Source organism: Equus przewalskii, chromosome 16, assembly GCF_037783145.1.
Source record: "Equus przewalskii isolate Varuska chromosome 16, EquPr2, whole genome shotgun sequence".
Taxonomy (NCBI): Eukaryota; Metazoa; Chordata; class Mammalia; order Perissodactyla; family Equidae; genus Equus; species Equus przewalskii.
Window position 1 is genome coordinate 22772650 of NC_091846.1, and position 20804 is coordinate 22793453.

The 20804-nt window shown below is 37.1% G+C and overlaps 1 protein-coding gene across 2 annotated transcripts in view; it reads right to left on the reverse strand.

Annotated features, from left to right (window-relative positions):
• Positions 1 to 8925: 8925 nt before the first annotated feature.
• The window catches only part of ITM2B (integral membrane protein 2B), a 28266-nt gene continuing 16387 nt past the window's right edge, over positions 8926 to 20804 (reverse strand). For both annotated transcript variants that reach the window (XR_011527843.1, XM_008517766.2), the window contains exons 2-6: positions 16425 to 16553; positions 14760 to 14966; positions 13141 to 13251; positions 12526 to 12676; positions 8926 to 11403 (exon numbers count right to left, since the gene is read on the reverse strand). Coding sequence is in view for 1 of the 2 variants with exons in the window: in XM_008517766.2 (XP_008515988.1) it covers positions 11318 to 11403; positions 12526 to 12676; positions 13141 to 13251; positions 14760 to 14966; positions 16425 to 16553 (684 nt within the window). In the remaining variant the exon portion in view is untranslated. The remainder of the gene's footprint in view (positions 11404 to 12525; positions 12677 to 13140; positions 13252 to 14759; positions 14967 to 16424; positions 16554 to 20804) is intronic.

A 20804-nucleotide genomic window follows, 5' to 3' on the forward strand; every position in this document is an offset into this window, starting at 1 on the left:
TGTGAGTCAACTAGTTAAAGGGCTATATACAAAAAAATCTAGACTAAAAGTAATTAATCTAATTGAACAAAAGTTTAACTCCGAGCTTCCCAGCAACCAAGGCACAAAGGAAACAAATAAGTTATTTTGCCCTATTGTCTAATGTCAGCATGTATCAGAAGAGAGAGAATTTTCCTAACACTAAATTTCAGAATATGTAGATAAGAAACACTAGATATTATGTAATATTTCCACTAGCACTTTTCTAAAAATTGAAGGTTCATTTTCATTTCAATCAATCCTCAACAAAAGTCAAGAGAGTAATATTAAGTCCTGGTTCCGTGAAGGCATTTCTATGGGGAGCTAAAGGAAGGCATTCAAGGTGGAGGAGTTTTCAAGAGTCCCAACTGGCTATGGGGATAGAATCCAGAGTCTCATTCCAGATTTTACAGGCTCATTTTCCTTGGACGCCTCTGCTGGGTTTGTGACATGAGTTGGATATCAGATAATTAGGGGTTGACAAAAGTGTTCTCTAGAATTGATTAAAACTAGACATGCTACTAAATTTGTATTTGGCTAACTACATATTTTGTTATAAGAAATGTTCCAAGAAACTGTCATATTGATGCCCGAATGGAAAACCACGCCTGTGCCTGGCTCTACTTAGTCGGGAGTTTCATGGATGCCTTTATCCCTGGCGTTCAGGAAACTCACTTCTGAGTCTCTGTCCATGCTTCCCAGCAGGAGTTTAATCGACAAATTAGGCAGGGCAATACTTTGTTGTGCAGTCATCTGTACTTTCAAGACATTTAGAATTCTTGGCCCTACTCATTAAATACAAATAGCATCTCCAGTTCTTGTGACAACCAATTATTCCCCCTGCATTTTAAAACTTACCGCCACCCTCTTTGATAATCACTGAGCCTTAAAAGAATGTTGGTATCCTTTTGAATGCGGAAGAGCATCTGGCCCCAAATCCACTCTGTAGAGTGTGCAAAAAGACGTCATCTTGGTTTGAAACATTTGGGAATATGTATTATCAATCACCTCTTTCATATAAAAATCTTAATATGGCCCCCACAGAACATTTTATTTAGAACAAGGGTATGTCTTTGAACAGTGAGCCTCCCAGGATAAAGCAGCCTCCAAGTAAAACCCTCAGCAGCTGAATGAGTTGATTCACAAAAATGTAGTTCATTCATTTCACAAATATTAATTGAATTGTCCATTTGAAGGCTGGAGATTGTCTGCCAAAAAATACTTTGGTTGTAATGAAGTTGATATTGAACTCTTTTGTTTTTCTAGCTACAGTTGACCAAGAAGTTAGTTTATTCCTTTATCCAGTGTTAAGACATACTACGCACCAAGTAGAGAGGACAGAGTGGTGAGTACGCTTTGTTGATAGCCTAGCGGAAGGTTTCGGGGAGACAGATAAAGTAACATGGAAGTTAAAAGAAATAAAGAGAGCTATGGTGGCCTCTGTGAGGAAACTTTTAATCTGAGATTTGAAGGTTTAGTAGGAGTTAACTGAATATTTAGGTTGAGGGAATGGGGGTTGGGGGAGCAGGGAGAGAGAGAACTGTTTCCGGCCGGGCGACCCGCTTATAGGAAGGCCAGAACAGAAAGAGGATGGATAAAAACAGAGAAGTGGTGAGAGAAGTCTAGTGAGGGCACAATTTTAGGGCTTGGAAAGAGTTTGGCTTTTTTGCCTAAGTGCAGCAGAACTCCATTACAGAATTTTATAAAAGAAAGACACGATGAAATTTATATTTAAAGCAACTCAGATCCAGAGTGAATCGATTTGAGGAGAAAGCTGGCATAGGTTTTGAAAGAGACATCTAGACAACTGGTTGGGAAATGTGATATTATCCAGAATAGAGTGACAAGGGTGGTACAGAGGGGTGATTCATTCACTAAGTAAATAATTAAGAGCTCCAACTATGTGCCAGGCACCCTATTAAGACACTGAGGAATCCAGCAGGGGAAATATATCAAACGATGGCAAAATATAAAATTTTAATCATATTTAATGCCACAAAGAAGAAATATATGATGCTATGAAATCGTGAAACAAGAGAACCTTTCCTAATGCTTCAGGAAAGGTTTCGCTTGAGGGAGGGACTTGGAACTGAATTCTGAAGGTTGACTAGAAACTAACTAAAGGGCATGGTGGGACACAGATGGGAATAATTTTTAAGGGAGGGAGAATAGGACTTACCGTGTAGCTATAAGGTAGCCAGTGTGGCAGGATGCAAAGAGCAAAGGGGAGTGTGATTCAGATGAGGCTGGAGAGGTGGGTTGGAACTGGACCATGCAGCATTAAGTATTTTGGTGTTTATCCTAAGAGCCAGGGGAGGCCCTGAAAGTGTTTTAAGCAGGGGATGTGATAAAGAAAACATCAGATTCATGTTTTGCAAAGATCACTGTGGCCACAGTGTGTAGAATGGATGGTAGGGGTGCAGAAGCGGATGTGGTGAGAGGGGTTAAACCATGACTGCAGAAGACCAGGAAGATGTTGGGACTGTGCAGAGTATTTAGGGTTTCTGGCTTGGGCTTCTTAAACACACTGTCAGTTCATGACAGGTAAGACCAAGCCCTCTGACCAGAGGAAGGCGTTTTCATCTTACTAGGGGAAAAACCAGGTCATCTAAAAATTACGTTATACATTAAATTGTAAACAGTGGTCTCCCATGGAGAATAGGACTGGAGAGGAGGATGGTAGAAAGAGAGGGCATTCACTTTTTACTGTCAACATTTCTATACTATGTGATTTTTACAATGAAAATGTGAATACAAATATAAGTTTAAAGTGAATATAAAAGTCCCATCAAATTATTTACAAATATAAGCAGGCGAGAGCTAGGACTGTCTTGTTTTATGCCACTTAGGCATTGATTTTGAGCCTCAAGAGCCCATTCCCACCGCTTCTGCTTCTCAGGACTAATCTACGGTAGAAGGCTGGCAGAATTAAGAGTGTGGGATCGACAGGAAATAGTTCCAAAAAATCTTAAATTGTGATTATTTTCCCAGTAAGATAAAAGCCTAACAATGATCAATATTAAGAGAGCTGAGACTAAACCATGCTTCTTCCTCATGTAATACATTAATGAGAAAGACCCAGGGAGAAGAAAGCCAGCATCGACTTTGGAAGAAACAATCAACAGGCTGATAGCTCTGTAGTTTTGTGGAGATGAAGGGTTGTACTTTTTATAAACAGATACACATTAAGTACTTATCTAGAAAGCTAGGTCTTAAAGAATTAAACATGCAAGGGTTGGTGTCCAACACTTGGAGTAGGACTTATATAATTCTGGGCAAAAAACTCTTCACTGGGTGGAAGAGGGGCTGTCTAGTAAACTATTAAATGTGCACTTAGCAGAATCTTATAGATTCAGCCAACTCATAACCACATTCAAATATGGAATCCGGACCTTTTCACTCCAACAATCCATTTGCTTTTCGTTTACATTATTAAACTGCCTTTGAGTTTCTTTACATTCTACACTTCTACTTCTGCTATTTCAGATAAATATCATTTAGAACACTGTGTATTATTATTACCATTATTTTGCATTCCACTTATTAACAGAGGTGTGGAGAATCTAAAAGGGATACAGGAAAAGCAGAAATGAAAGAACATACATTAAGAAATAATATGAGTTGTTTACTTGCTAACATATAGCAGCGACAGGGTCCGCAGAAAGCATTGATTGCCAACTGTACAAAGCTGTACAAAGCATTTTCACATCTACTATTTTGTCTCCTTTTGAGACAGAGATTCTCACTGCTGTGTCACAAATCAATGGTCTTGATCAGAGTCCTAACAATTTGCCAAGATTTTAATCTTCTGATTTCTGTGCTCTTCTCTCAACCAGCACAAGAGGGACAGATGTTGCTGGAAAGAGCCAGATTAGAGCTCTCTTAGGTAAGGTACAGACACACACAAGATGGAGTGCCTTATGGAATTCAGGGACAGGGAATAGAGCTGAGTCTCCTGCAACCCACCAGGAAACTGGGCAGTCCTCTCTGCCACCTTTTCACTCACACCCTTCGCCCTCTGGTTTCTCCAAGTCCATGCCACATCAAAACTGCAGTCACAGGCACGGCACATGAATTCAGAGGGTACAACCCAGAACTGGAGTTCTGAAATTCCTGGGAGACACCTGACTCACCAAGTGTGGGTGAACAGGTCATCTCTATTCAACTGACTCTGAATTAAGACTCTTCCTTTCATAGTGATGGGAATGAAGTAAAATCATGGGTAACACGGTGAACCAAATGGTCAAACCAATGATTGTAAATGTTTTGAAATGTCAAGTGTTTTATTAAGATGATTATACCAAAACCTTTAAAAATGCTATGGAAACCACTATGTTATAGAAAAGTATAAGCCTTTTCCATTTAAGTAGTTAATTCAGTTATTGGCAATGATGACCTTAAAGCTTAGTAATTCAGGGGTGTAAGGGAAGGATGTCCACGCTGGCCAGGTAGTTAGAAAAGTGATCCACGTGGCTGGCAGCCTAAATCCACATGGGCAGGTAGTTGGGGTAGGAGGATAAAATTCCAGTTGCAGGTGGCAAAAGGCAGAATGAAAAACTTGCATCTGGTAATCTAAGGACTCCAGAAAATAAGACCTGTGGATACTAATAGGGGTTTCAACAACAATACGTGCACTAATATTTAGAGACAGAGGCCAGAACAGAGGATAAAGAGCTCTGAGGAATGAAATCTCTTGGAAAGAACAGTAAAGCAGATATGAAAACAGGCAAGCAAAGATGCATAGAGAATCAATCTACGAGGTCCAACAGACTAACAGAAATTCCAGCAAGAATGAAGAGTGGAAGAAATTATTGAAGAAATAAGAATAATTTATAAACTGAAAGATGAAGGAAGACCTATGAGGTAGATCATTGTGAAGGATCAGAACACAAGGCGTAAAGATCCCAAAAAGTTCTAGAATGAAAAAATAGGTTCCATTCATTAGACTGAAAACCTGAGTAACATCAGCGATGTGTTTCTCATCCACACTTTCTTACAAGGTAATTGAAAATACATACCAGACCAAAAACAAGAGAAAATATTGGATCTAGTAAAGGGAAAGTGAAAAACAAACACATGGGGGAAGCCATAAAGTGCCAGAATGACACGTGGGACAAGTTACAACAGCTCTCAGTTCAGAGCGAAGCAAGACTGAGAGTTCTGAGGGAGGTCTCCAAAAAAGGGGATCATTGATATTTCAGTATTTTGAAAAATAAAAACTAGTGATTACTGGGTAGCCAATCTGATAGAGAAGATTGGAATTCTTATCCTTAGATTTATTAGAAATTATGAGTGGAAAAGGCAATTAATCAAAAAAAAAAAAAAAGGAAGTGTAACCATAGTACCCCTTCTGAGCTTTGAGCTGAATATTAAGTCATAGTAATGTAAATTGTGATTACTGATTGAACTAAAATTTGTCCTGCAACTGCACTGCAAAAATGAGAAGATGAAGGCCTGTATATAGATGTACATATACATGCGTGTAAGGACGAGTAGATGTATAAATAAAACCTTGTTGTAACAGAAGATGATGTTGTTAAAAATATATCAGTCTTTCGAATATAAATAGAGCTTGGAAGTAGCCACTCTGAAGTAACAAGTAAAATGCCAAACAGAATGAAAAATCAACAGCTCTTCCCAGATCCATAAGAGAAGGGAGGATGCAGGACAAACTGCTGCCCCCAAGGTCAGAGTCAGACAGGTGAATGCAGAGAGTCACCACTTCCTGGAGCACAGACTCACCGGTGGAAACCAGTGCCAGGGGGACAAACCTGCACTGTAATTGATGACGTGCTGGAGGCTCCGTGTGGACAACTCTTGAGAGTTAGAAACTCCAGGGGGACCCAGTTATGGGTGAGCCCCTATAATCTGTGAATTTTACCTCCCGGAGTTCAACCAGGTTCCCACAGTAAACATCAGAGAAAAATCCCCTTGTGTTTCAGTAGAGGGAGGGAGAAAAAAATCTGAGGAACACTTGTGAAGTTCACAGACCAGAGGCACAGCCTAAGACTGAGACCTAACCACAGGACTATAGAACACTTCCCCTCCCCACACCTCACTGCCACATCACTAAAGGCCTATTTACAGCAGTTCCTTTTACCTTTTTAGCATACATCACATCTGGCTATGAAGAAAAAATTGCAAAGCATACTAAAAGGCAAAAAACACAATTTGAAGAGACAGAGTCAGCATTAAAACCAGACATGGCAGGGATGTTGGAATTATCAGCCTGAGAATCTTTTTAAAACCTATGATTAATATGCTAAGGGCTCTAATGGATAAAGTACACAGCATGCAAGAACAGATGGGAAATGTAAGCAGAGAGATGGAAATCCTAACAAAGAACTGAAAAGAAATGCCAGAGATAAAAAACACTGTAACAGTAATGAAGAATGCCTTTGATGGGCTTATTAGTAGACTGGAAAATGGCTGAGGAAAAAAATCTATGAGGTAGAGGATATACCAAGAGAATCCTCAACAACTGAAAAGCAAAAAGAACAAAGACTGGGGAAAAAAAGACAAAACAGAATATCCAAGGACTGTGGATATCTGCACTTACATATATACCATGGTAACAGTCATCACAAGAGAGCAGGAGTAGCTCTATTAATTTCAAACAGAGTCAACCTTAAATTAAGGAAAGTTATCACGGATAAAGGAGAGCATTACAAAATGAAAAAGAGGTCAATTTTCCAAGACATAACAATTCTTAACATATATGCACCAAACAACAGAACATCAAACTTACATGAGGCAAAAACTGATAGAACTGCAAGGAGAAACAGATTACTCCACTATCATAGTTGGAGACTTCAATACCCCTCTCTCAAAAATGGATAGAACTAGGAGGCAGAAATCAGTAAAGACATAAACACAACACCACCATCAATCGATTGGATATAATGGACAGCTATGGACTACTTCATCCAACAACAGCAGAATACACATTTTTCTCAGGCTCACATGGAACACTCACCAAGACAGACCACATTCTGAGCCATAAAACACACCTTGACAAATTTAAAGGAATAGAAATCAATGTGTTCTCTCAGACCACAAGGAATTCAACTAGAAATCAATGATAGAAAGGTAACTGGAGAAACCCAAAATATGTGGAGATTAAACAACACACTTCTAAATAATATAGGGATCAAAGAAGAAATCTTAAGAAAATTTAAAAAATAGTTTGCACTAAATGTAAATACAACTTGTGAAAATGTGCATGATGCAGCAAAAGCAGTGTCTAGAGGGAAATGTATACACTGAACGCGTACATTAGAAAAGCAGAAAGACCTAAAAGCAATAATCTAAGTTTCTACCTTAGGAACCAGAAAAAGAGCAGATTAAATCCAAAGTAAGCAGAACAAAAGAAATAGTAAGAATGAGAGCAGAAATCAATGAAATTTAAAACAGGAAATTGATAGAGAAAAAACAACTAAATGAAAAGCTAGTGCTTTGAAAAGATTAATAAAATCATTAAGTGCCTGGCCAGGCTAACTAAGAAAAAAAGACAGAGGACACAAATTACTAGTATCAGAAATGAAAGAGGGGCCATCACTATAGATCCCATGGAAATTAAAAGAATAAAGGAATACCATGAACAACTCTATGCCCACAAATTTGATAACCCAGAAGAAATAAACCAAATCTGCCAAAACTTACACAAGAAGAAAGAGATGATCTGAATAGGTCTACATCTACTAAAGAAATGCAATCAATAAATGATAACTTTCTAAAACACACATGGCCCAGATGGGTTCACTGAATTCTACCAAACATTTAAGGAAGAAACTATACCAACTCTCTCTATACAATCTCTTTCAGAGGACAGAACCAGAGGGAATACTTTGTAACTCATTCTATGAGGCTAGCATTATCCTAATACAAAAACAAAACAAAGACATTAGAAGGAAACAACAGACCAATATCACCCATGAACTAGCTGCAAAAATCCCCAACAAAATATTAGTAAATCAAATCCAAAAAAGTATAGGAAGAATTAAGCACCACAATCAAGTGGGATTTATTGCAGGTATTCAAGGTTGGTTCAACATTTGAAAATCAATTAATGTAATCTATCACATCAACAGACTAAAGAAAAATCACATGATCTATCAACAGATAGAAAAAAGCATTTGACAAAACCCAACACCCATTCATGATAAAAACTCAGTAAACTAGAAATAAAAGGGGACTTCCTCAATTTGATAAAGACCATCTACAAAAAACCTACAGCTAACATGATACTTAATGGTGAGAAACTCGAAGCTTTCCCACTAATATCAGGTATAAGGCAAGGAACGTTGCCTCTCACCACTTCTCAACACTGTACTGGAGGTCCTTGCTAATGCAGAAAAGCAAGAAACGGAAATAAAAGGTACAGATTAGGGAGGAAGACATAAAGAGATATTAAAAATAGCACTGTAAGTATGAGGAGAAATATTGAAATAAGTATCAGAATTAACAGTTAAAAGAGATCTGGTCACAGGGAAGGACACTGCCCTTTTTTTAAAAAGAAAAGTTCCCTTTGATATTGTTTGATTTCTAACTATTTACATTTATTACTGGGTAATTTTTTGAAGAGAAATGCAAAAGGAAAAATAATTGCAAGAACAAATGGAAATAATCATGGATATGTACATAAAAGCTTACTAAAAGGAACATATCTCAGCATTTTTAATGGGAAAAATGTCATAAATAACCAAATTGTCCAACAAGAGAGAACTTTGTGGGAAATTATGGTATAACCATGATAAATATAATACAGCCTTTAAAATGTAGAATTTTCAATGATATAGGAAAGTGTTTATGACATATTAAGGGGAGGAAAAGACTGTAAAACAGTAAAGACACAGAAGTAGTCAAGTGTACACACCAAAATAACAAAAAAAGTCAGAGAGCCCTTGATAGGGAATATACAACTTTTATTTTCCTTGTGCTTTTATATAATTTCCAAATCTACCAAAAGCATGTTGCTGTCGTAGTAAAATAACACAAGTTTTAAACACACACACTGAAAATCTTAGGATTTCATTATTTCCAAGTGATGGAATTGTGGATGAGCTTTATTTTCTAGTGATTTTTTTCATGCATGCATTCATTCATTCAATTGTCCATTTGTAGTAAAGACAATGCTGTGCGTTCAGCCAACCATTTGGACACTCTTCCTAGGTACATATGATGAATACATTTCACCACCTCCCTTACCATTGGCCTGGGGTTATATGGCTGGGCTCTGCCCAATGGAAATGGGGAGAAGTGTTGTGTGCCTGTCAGGGCTGGTCATAAAACTCCTGCAGTATCTACCACTCTAGCTCCTCTCCTTCCATGGCAAGTTTAAGGATTCAAAGATGGCATTCTTACAAGATGGAAAAGTCTGGGTCCCTGGGAGCCTGAAGCAATCCTGCCACATTGGAATATGATGTAATCAGACAAACACCCGCTGTCTGAAGCCACTGAGATGTTGGGGTTATTAGAGCCGTTCATCTATCCTAACGAATACAGCATTACTATTATCAGTGGGAAAACAGAAACTAAAATGCTCCTTCCAAAATACAAACCTTCAATAGCAGCCCATGGTTTATTGAATGAAGTCTTCAGGATGGCAGATAAAGTCCTCCATGCCCTGGTCCCATGCACTTCACATTCTAAAAATCTCACTGTCCCTCCGAATCACTCCCAAAGCTCTTGGAGCTATTCTTCCCCATTACAGTACTGATCACAACCGTACTGTAATTAGTAGGTTATTCATCAGTCCCTTTCACTAGATTGTGTGTCTCCTTTAAGGCAGCAGTTGTCTTTCTTCTTCACAGATGTATCTTCAACGCTTAATGCTATGTGCCAGGCAGATAAAAGATGCTCAGTAAGTATCAGTATTTGCTGAATAAACGAATAATGTGCTACTAAATGTTCAGCCCCCTGACAAATCATGAAATTTCAGAACCTGGAAGGTAGGGAAAAGCAATTCTCATTTTATCAGAATATATTCTCTTCTAAAATAAATCCTCAATCTCTGAATATCTGACTAGCTAGCCTAAAGCTCTTGAAGTCTTACTGAAATGAAACTAGAGCCAGGAATCTAATATATTTTTGGACTGGAATTGGTTCCTAGACTAAATCCTTTATGGGTCTGTGAAGCTTTAAAAATTCTGACTTCCTAAATTCGGAATTGAACTTTCTTTGTCTTAGGAATTTACAGTGAAATTACTCTTGGACATTTTAAAGGTGGTGGATTCTGAATTATTTCAGAAAGCAAGCAACCTTAGAAGTGTAAGAATCACCACTATAACTCAAAATGTTCCACTTGTGAGGGAGACATTCTCAGAAAGCACTCTATTTCATGCTCCCTGGAAACTTCAGGTTTAAGAATAGCCCTTCCATTAAATACAAAAGCATTATTTTAAAATGTAGTAAACAGCATCTTTCAAAGTTGAGTACTTTAATAGTATCCATGAAGAATGTAGTTCGTTATTTTAAAAGCTTACTTTTATTTTTTAAAAAAAATCTCTGATTTCACCCACAGTATATAAAGAACTGGACTTTCAAGAAATTGTTTCTTCTTTTACATAGATTATCTTTAGATATGAAGAACCAAATTATTCTTTGGTTTTATTATATGGGAAAAACAACACACAGTCCTTTAGTCAAACAACTTTGTGGCATTTATATTCCATTGCACAGATATGGGTTATACAAATTAGTAACACAAGTTATTTCTTAAATTCCAAACATTTTCTAAAATATTATTACAGCAGATGCCAAGGTTATTAAAACATCAAGGTGGAAATCATACTCTAAATAGTTAAATATGACACTGAAAATGCCGCACATTTTAATTAGAGGAAAATTAAAATGTGTGCTCAAATGCTCTAACAAACTAAGTAGCAGGGCAACTAACAACTACAAATAAGTCACTGTGGTCCATTTTTACGTATGCATATATGTGATTATTCTTTAGTAACCCCTTCTCTAGAAAATGCATAATTAAAACGTAAAAATCTGGTTAAATGATTTAAAGAAATTTAAGTTCTTCCTAATACCTAAGATCTATGGTGAAGTGTACTATTATTTAGGACTTCATACAACTACTAATTCAAGATAAAAGACACCACACTTAGAAAGAAGAAAAGATTTTTTTAAAGGTAATGGTTTTAATTGACTTAATGAGATGAAAAGATAGTGAAGCCCTGTTTGCTACTTACATGAAAGGAGATTTTAAAAAATAATCACTGCACAAAATACAAAGGGCGGGGTTATGCTGTGATATTTAACTTTTCTCTGTAATGTTTTTCTTGACTGTTCAAGAACAAATTAAAGTTTCCACGGCAAATTTGTTTTCAAAATGCCGAATCGTAACACAATTGCTGACTTCACGTTTCTGAATACCTGTTTGGGAGGGAAAAGTCTTTTAATTTCTGGTTCTTGAGCAATAAACATTCATATTAATCTTCACAGTTATTATTTAGACATATAGAAATATTTCACTCTATATTCCATGGACTTCTATAGTTTGATTTTTTAACACTGGAGAAAATAATTGTCTTCTCTTTTCTGAACTAAGTGTCTTAACGAATATTATTAACAATAACAATGCTATACATATAAATTTATGACCTATCGGAAATGTTCTATATCTTGACTGTGGTGGTGATTTGTTGAAACTCAGAACTACACATTTAAAAGGGTGAATTTTATTATATGTATAAGTCTGGCTTTTTAAAAAGTTACGAAGAATAAAGACAATTTTAAAATGTAAGAAATCAAGCAGTAGGTTTCAGGTGACTGATCACCCTGAGGTGAGAGAACAGCATTATTAAAAGTGCTAACAAAAAGCCAAGAAAGCACTTGTACTGGATGCCACAGTTCCAAAGAAATCACATCACAGTGTATTAGAATGGCACTTCTTACTTTCTACAGCTCTGTCACATGTACTTTCATTATTTGTACAGTAATCTGGAAAGGAAATGAAGAGATACCCTCATCCTTAATTTTTAGGTAAGAAAACAAAGGATAAGTGTTTTGGCAAAGCTACATTAGTTGTGTCAGTGCTCTTAATTCTTCAGCCAAATTCCTTTCTAACTAATCTGACTCTGATTATCTTCAACATGATCCTCAAGGCAAACTCTGCTTAGAATCCAGATCTCTAAGCATTCACCTGAAGAGCTCCTCTAGACACCCTCTGGATAAGAAGAACCCTTGCACAGTATGGCCAAACCAAGGTGCTAGGATGGAAAGTTGGACTGGGTGACTGTATGGAAAATGAGGGAACAGGATCCCCAGGCAATGCCATTTCACATTCACCTATTCTCTCTATCTGAAAAGAGTCGATTTAGAATTCAGATGATTGTTCAGAAATCTAGAGATATTACTGTGATAAAATATAGTTTTATTTTCTCACTCATGGCAAGCATACTGGCAACAATGACTAGCCTATATCTAAATCTAGTTTAACACAATGAAATGAAACAACAAACTTTTCTGCAACACTTTAACATTAAAAAGTATTACCTTTAATGGTTTCTCTGCGTTGCAGTTTGTAAGTTTCTTTGTCATGGCACAGTCGATAAATAAAGAAGCCCAGGTGATCAACGTTTTCAATGCGATCAGTGATAACCATGTGCTCATGAATCAGATATGACTGAGGCAAATAGGTCCCAGCCTACATTTGGAAAGGAATAGACATGAATATCTCAAAACATACATTAAACAGATGAAGAAAATAGACAAAACTCTTAGAGACTACAATGCAGAGCAGAGGTTGGTAAACTACTGCCCACCATCTGTTTTTATACATAAAGTTTTACTGGAAGAGTGTCATGCCATTTGTTTACCTACTGTCTGTAACATAGAATTGAATAAGTTGCAGCAGACATCTTATTTCTTGCAAGCCTACTATTTATTCTCTGGCCCTTTAGGAAAACAAATATAATTTAAGAAATTGTATTTTAATTTCAAAATATAGAATATTAAAAGGAAAAAACCCAAACTGCAAGTCTTAGTTTCTTCCTAAAATTTTTAGCTATATGTTCAGTAAGATGGGCTCCTATAAGGCTAATTTCTCAGCAGGGAATTCCAAGATGCTATAACAGCATTATTAATAAGAAATATTTGAAAATTTTATACCTTTATGTTAATAAGTAACTCCAGTAGGTTTCTGGGCGGCATAACAATGGAAGTGTTCAGAGGAATCACATAGCACTTATCCAGGTTAAGATCTAAATAGGCTGTGAGTTTCTGGGAAGAAAAAGATACATTTTCATTAGATTAATATTTGTAACACAGGCATCAACTGGATTTTTAAGAATAATTTGTACCATTAAAATGGGCTGGCTTTAGAATGTGTAACTCACTTGGCATTTCAACAAATCAAGAATTTGGTGGGATAGGAATGGAAGTAGTAATGCAACAGGAAAATTATTGCTACTAGTAAACAAAATTCTTATCAGGGGTTGTTTCTATAATAAATGACAATAATAAACTATTAAAATAAACTGCAAATAACCTATCATCCGATTAATAGATTTAGTTCCCTCACTTGTAAGCCCTAAAGCCCTCCAAGGCATCAATACATCTTATGTAAAAATTAACTTCTCTCCTGTGCATCTAGAATAGCACTAGTTACAACTATCCTTAGAGAATTGAAGTAACAGTCAATTATTAAATGATTTTCTGTGTTCTTGTGGTTCAGCTGAGAGACGCTGGTTGAGAAAGTCTGTCTCAGAGTTTTAAGGATTCAAATGAGTTAAACCAAACCATGTAAACACTCAGATTTCTAAGAGCTCAGTAAGTGTTAGCTATTATAATGTACTATTTGCTTTGGATGAGGTTTATTACCTTGAGGTAAGTAATTTTTCAAACAGGTTTATAAACACTCATCAGATGTGTATCAGGCATGAAATGTTTACAAAGCTAACTTCAATGATATGTCTGAATGTTCATCATGGCAAACTTATACACAGATGTAAAACCCAAAGGTAACATCTGAACTTCCAAATGTCTGAATCCCGATTGGAAGAAACAAAACCCTGGTTTGAAGGGACAAAAATTATTGGGAGAATTTAAATATCAACTAGATATTAAATAATACTATATTATCATGTTAATGTTCTTAGATGTGATAATGACCTGGTCATGTGGGTGAAGTCTTCGTTCTTAAGAGATAACAGCTTAAGTATCTAGGGATCAAGTGTCAAACAAGAGAAAAAGAGATGAAGAATGTAAAATTTTGGAACCAGGCAGAGGACTTGGAGTAGTCACTGTATTTTTACTTCAACTTTTCTGCATTGCGAACAATTTTCAAAAGCTGGGAGGAAATGTAGAATGAGAGCTTAAAAACAGATGAACAAAATGATGCAGAACTAAAATTACTGATTTCTGAGAATGCTACATAGAAATGGGAAAACAAATCACCTCTTATCTAAGGAAATGGGGGGCACAGAGGAAATAATAGCCATTTAGCAGCAAAGGGGGAATAGCCATAAGGTGGGCTTTAAGACATCCAAGGCAAGGGAAAAAGAGGTAAGATGGGGGAAGGCCAGGTTCACTGAGAGTCCACTTCAGATAAAGAGCCCTTCGAATGTGGACAGTTTATCTTGTAGGGCAGAAGAAACCCAAGTCCTTTTTTTCTTAAAGTAAAAACTAAACTATAAATAGAATAAATTAGCAAATACCGAAATTAAAACTACAAAAAGCATAAATTAAAGAGCTCGCATTCCTTTTACAGTTCGGGACACCTGGCTTACTTTGTTAAAGTCATGAACAATGTTGGCAGGATCACTATCTGCAAACTCTGGGACAGGCACGCTGATGAATTCAACCTCGTCTTCCTCAAAGATCTTGATGCTTTCTTCAATTGTCTGGTACTGAGCAGCTGGGGCATCTGCAGAAGGCTCATTTAAGATGACATCATCTTTGATGTACTTTATTCCACAGTAGTACACGTCATCTGGCTACAAAGAGTTTAAACACCATTTCAGCAAGTCAGCAGGAGACAGGTTTTTAAATGTAAGCATTACTTAAGCTGCCACCTCTATTTAAATAGCATTTTGCTTGCAAACTTTTACTTTTAGATGACAAGTCAGACAGTTTAATTACAGAGTTAATACATTCTTTAAGATCAGGTTTTGAAGTATTGTAAAAAAACAGCTTCAGAAGGAGAGAAGCAGTTGATTTTCTCTTTACTTTTGTGGTCGACAAGAATAGAATATAAAAGCAATTATCCATCTGGTGACAAGAAACACACAGGCCTATTCCTACCTGTAGGCATTATTTCTATAAAAGAATATATTCAGAAACTAATAATGTTTTTTCTGAAAGAACATACTTTTAAAACTTTTGATATGATTTACCGATTAAATGATTTTTCTCTTATTAGCCAAAAGAGGGACAGCTTTCCTGAAATTTCCACAGGCATAGAGGTAGTTATGATTTTTCCTTAAAATATATCATAACTAAGTAGAAAATATCAGATTACAGCAAATTATTATAAAAATTATTTTTAAGAAGTATACATATATAATAAAGACTAGGAGTAGAGAACAAAACCTTAAGGCAACAGTGGAACTGCAAATGATTTTTTCTGTATCAAATATATTTCTTGTAAAAAATTGTATTAAAAAACATGACTAGTATTTTAATAATGTCTATCAACATGCCATCATCTCAAAAAATATAGAAAATAAGCACAAAATTTATACATCTTCTGGTAGTGTTTCTTATTTTAATAAATCTATGTCAACAGTTTCTCCAAATGTCAAAATGTTAAAAAAATAAACCTACTGAATTATTGCCAAGAGAAATCTATCACAAAATAGAGACCATAAATCATAATTATAATCTGAAGAAAAATCTTATGTCTTAACCCACTGAGATTACTATTAAACACTCAAGTTATAAAGAACTTTCACCCTAAGAACTTCGACATTACTGCTGAAGTCATAGAGCTCTTAGGAGAAACCATGGACTGGGAAAGGGGCAGAGAGAAGTGGTGCCAGTATACTCTGGGCCCAGAAGCAAAAGGCTACTGTTGGGGAGCCCCACCTGGCCAGCAAGCTATAGTCTATCAACATGACATTTGTGGCTGATGTATTTATTCAACTGGCAATTGATAACACTATAGCTTAGCCACTAATTATGGTAGGAAAATGAAGGTTAGTCAACTTTGAAAAATCACCCAACAATCTATACCCTTAAGTAAGCATCATTCCAAAACTACATTATTCTGCTTTTTTGACTGTCTAATAGGCTCAGCAAACTTCTATTCAGAAGATTTTTAAACACAGCTTTAAAACAGGACCGCTAGTCTGGCTAAAGACCACAGACAAAAAGTGCAGGCTAGGACAAGTTGGGCCAATTTTCTAATACACACGAAGGCAAGGCAAAAAAGTTCTTAGCATTTTTCCACTTACTTGAAGTGCAAAGTATTTGTACAGGTAAGCCCCTCCAAGAATGACGCCTGCAAGCATAAATGCTAGCCCAAAGCACATGCACCAACACCAGGCTCTTCTCTGGCCAACTGGTACCACTTCATCTGGGTCCTAGAATATGAAAAAGACTGACGGTCAGTATCTATCTCCAGTCAAGATCACAGAAAGGTCAGGAGTGAAAGGAACTTTAAGGATTGTCATTTTATAAACAAAGAAATAAAGACCAAAGGAGTCAGGTCCCTAATAAAGATCAACTCAGGAATGATTGAGTGGTGGTGCCAGGACTCAGCACAATGCCTCTTAAGCTAAGACATCAGTCCCTTGGGAGAGTTCTGCCTTTTAATTCTCAACATCCCACCTGCTACCCATATCTCTGGGGCAATAACATATTCCATAATCTCTATTTTCTGTGCACAATTTTTGGTGATTAAAATTTCTTCTAACATTTAAAAATACAGAAAAGGCTACAACACAACTTTGTCATGCAGTATCATGGTGCTGAGCCTTGTATATTACAACTTCAGGGTATATTAGATTATTTGTAAAATTATCTGTTAGCCTGCTGCAGGTAGTTAATATTTCATACCAGGTATAAAGCCATTCCTAACAATACACAAAAAAAAGTTAAGAGGAAAATAAAGGACAGAACAAACAATATGAAACAAACTTTTTAAACAATTAGAATCTCAAAAAATAGGACAAACTTGGGGCCAGCCTAGGTGGCGCAGCAGTTAAGTTTGCAAGTTCTGCTTTGGTGGGGTGGGGTTCACCAGTGTGGATCCCAGGTGCGGACACGGCACTGCTTCACAAGCCATGCTGTGGTAGGCGTCCCACATATAAAGTAGAGGAAGTTGGGGATGGATGTGAGCTCAAGGTCAGTCTTCTTCAGCAAAAAGAGGAGGACTGGCAGTAGTTAGCTCAGGGGTAATCTTCCTCAAACAAACAAACAGGGCCTGGCCCGGTGGTCGAATGGTTAAGTTCGCGCACTCTGCTTCTGCGGGCCAGGGTTTCGCCGGTTTGAATCCTGGGTGCGGACAGGGCGCTGCTCATCAAGCCACAATGAGGCGGTGTCCCACATGCCACAGTTAGAAGGACCCACAACTAAGAATATACAACTATGTACTGGGGGGATTTGGGGAGAAAAAGGAAAAAAAATAAAATTAACAAACAAAACAGAACAAAACAAAAGCAAACAAACAGACAAAAAGTTAGGAGAAACTTATCCAGAAATAATCCTGTAAATCCACTGTCCCACCTCAAAGAATCCCAGTCTGACAAAGTTCTTCATTTTTGAGATAGAAGCAGTAGAAAAACATGAAGAAAGATTCAATATGAAAAACATTTATAAAGTCAGGAGACATACAACTTAACACAAAATTGGTAGAATTTTAATTTTGATCTCCTCAAAGAAATAATTGAGCATCAAGTGTCATCCGGGGTGATGACAGTCAGTCCTTGGGGACTGCCTTTGCCCTTCTAACTCAGTCCCTCTACTCTGTCACTTCTGAATTATAGCTCATTTCTGACTTGCGCCCAGGTTCATGTGAAAAGAGATATCAAACAAACGAGATTTGCTGCTGGTATTATATAACTAGTGGCTCAAGAAATTGTACACACAACAAAAGAAAGGTTCCAACTAACTTGAAACCAACATAATAAAATATATGCTCAAGTTAGCAGGATGCATTTACAGCCTCTCAAGTAAATGACTCTATCCTTTACTTGGAAAACTCAATATGGGATGGATTAGGGGAGAAAGTAGACTTGACCTATGCCTCCACAGATAAATAGGATATAAATAAAAAGGAAGAAAAACTGTATGAACAATGCTGGATATGAAGCAAGAATTCAGTTAGGAAAGAATGAAAGCTAACGTTATATTTTCAATTCTAAGCTGATGAATTTTAAATTGCTACTATTAGGGAAAAGCCCAATCCTAAATGTCCTAGCCAACCAAGAACAATTTAAAGCCAGAGAGTCTGTGCCTAGGTTGGCTGAGGTTTTAATGACAGAATTTAACACTGTAGAACAAACGCCTTTCAATCTGAGGACTAGCTCAAACGGGAGCCTCACACTCTGCTGTGGCAGGCGTCCCTGCCAATGCACTGAAGGTATAAATGAGGCGAGGAGCATACTGCAAGGAAGTAGTATGCAATGAGAATACACCTAGAGGAATTTATCAAGCCATACAAGATACCCCATCTGTGAGTAGAAAGTTACAGGAATTCCATGGAGACATAAGGTATTATGAAACTTGAATGACAAAGTATATAGTGTTTTGTTTGAGTCCTTGTCTGACATAAATATCTAAGGAGATAAGAAATAGTTCCTAGCATAATTATTTAGGGTGGAGGCAGGGTGGGGCGATGAAAGTGACAGATGGAATAGTCATTTCTAAACATTTGGTATCAGCTGCTGAGACAGTCAAATGTGCGTACAACACCCACTCTGTTTGGCAGGCTCTCCTCCTTAGTAGCACATAAATGAATAGCCAAAGAGCATGGGCAGGCACTTGTAAAAGAATATGCAGCCCCAACTGCCAAATTGAGGACAAGTTTCCAGGTCTTTTGATATATCATTTCTAACTGGTCAACAAACAATAATTTCTGAATAAATTATGAATGTCTACTGTGTGCCAAAAGCTGTGCTAGGCACTCAGTATATACACTCTCTGCCAAGAAAGAGGTCATTCGGATGAACCTGGAAAATAAATATACAAAAAGAACAAAAGTATGATATGGGCTTTAATAGGAGAACGAAAGAAGGGATGATAGCATCTGGGGAAGACTTCGCAGGGGAGAAAAGACCGGAGTGGAATGTTGAAGGACAAATACTCAGGCAGAAGACAGACTGAAACCACACGTGCCATGGCTGGAATACCCTGTGTGGTGGGGAGGGCATAAGAGATGCGATGGAGAGCTAACTGGGGCAGATCACAAAGGACCTTTGTATACCATGCCATGGAGTTCGAATTCTCATGTTCATTCAAAAATCACATTTCGGGACTATGACAATAAAACAAAAAATTAAAATTTCTCAAAGAATTCAACGTGTAAAATATTTCACTTAGCCAGAGGTCACTTGTTCAGCACCTTAATAACGTGAACCATGGCTTAAGAATCAGGAAATAAATGAATCTCTGAACAGCCATTATAGACTCAAAGTCCATGCACCACAGTCACGTACTTCATAAAAGAGCTATCAGGTCTTCAAAGTCCATCTAACCTCTTTTTTCTTTAAATTCCTAGTAATCACTTTCTACCTTGTGTTAAAATAATTCACATACAGATCTTCTCTCTCCCTACTAGGCTATAGGGTTTTTGTGAGTAACCATTCATTTTCATTTTGCATTACTGGTAGCTCAAGGACAATCTTGTCACTTAGTTGGCATTCAACAAACATTTGATGAATGAATGAAATTTAGATATTTTCTTAAAAAGCTTAGTTACTTATTTTTTTAATGACCCAGAAGAGTTACCTCAGCAGCCAGCATGATAATGAGGGGTGGGGGCAACATAAGAATTCTTGATGCACAACAGATTGAGGCCATCTAGCAAAGAACAGCGGCCCTACAAACTTAGCCCGGCGCAACATTCATTAAGGGCCTGTCATCTGCAATGTACTATGCTAGATCCCGTGGGAAATTCAAATATGACTAAGACATGGCTCACATGTTAAGCAATTTACAGTCAAAATTAACATTATGCCAGACAGACATAAATGATGTTCCATATCACAATCTGAGTCATGGAGAAGGGATTAAAGTATATTCAAGACAGAAAAGTTTTTTTGCTTTTTTTTGAGGAAGACAAGCCCTGAGCTAACATCTGCTGCCAATCCTCTTCTTTTTGCTGAGGAAGACAGGCCCTGAGCTAACATCCGCACCCATCTTCCTCTACTTTATATGTGGGACGCCTGCCACAGCATGGCTTGACAAGCGGTGCCATGTCCACACCCAGGATCTGAACCAGCGAACTCTGGGCCACCGAAGCAGAATGTGTGAACTTAACTGCTGCACCACCGGGCCAGCCCCAGAAAAGTTTTTAATTTAAGCGATTTATTAAAAGTCAATTTTAAATGATAAAATTTTAACAGTTGAAAGAACAAGCTTAAAAGAAAAAGCCATACATATAAGACTTAACAAGAAAAACCTCATGACATCTCAAAATATTTAGACAATGCATTTGACAAACTCCAACTCCCATTCATAATAAAATCTCTTTGCAAACTAGGAAGAGGTGAAATTCTTTAACATGAATAAGCCTAATCATCAAAAACCTACAGCAAACCTCATACTTAATGGTGAAACTTCAGACTTACACTATACCCTTTCAAGTCAGGAATATGAGGGATGCCCATTAA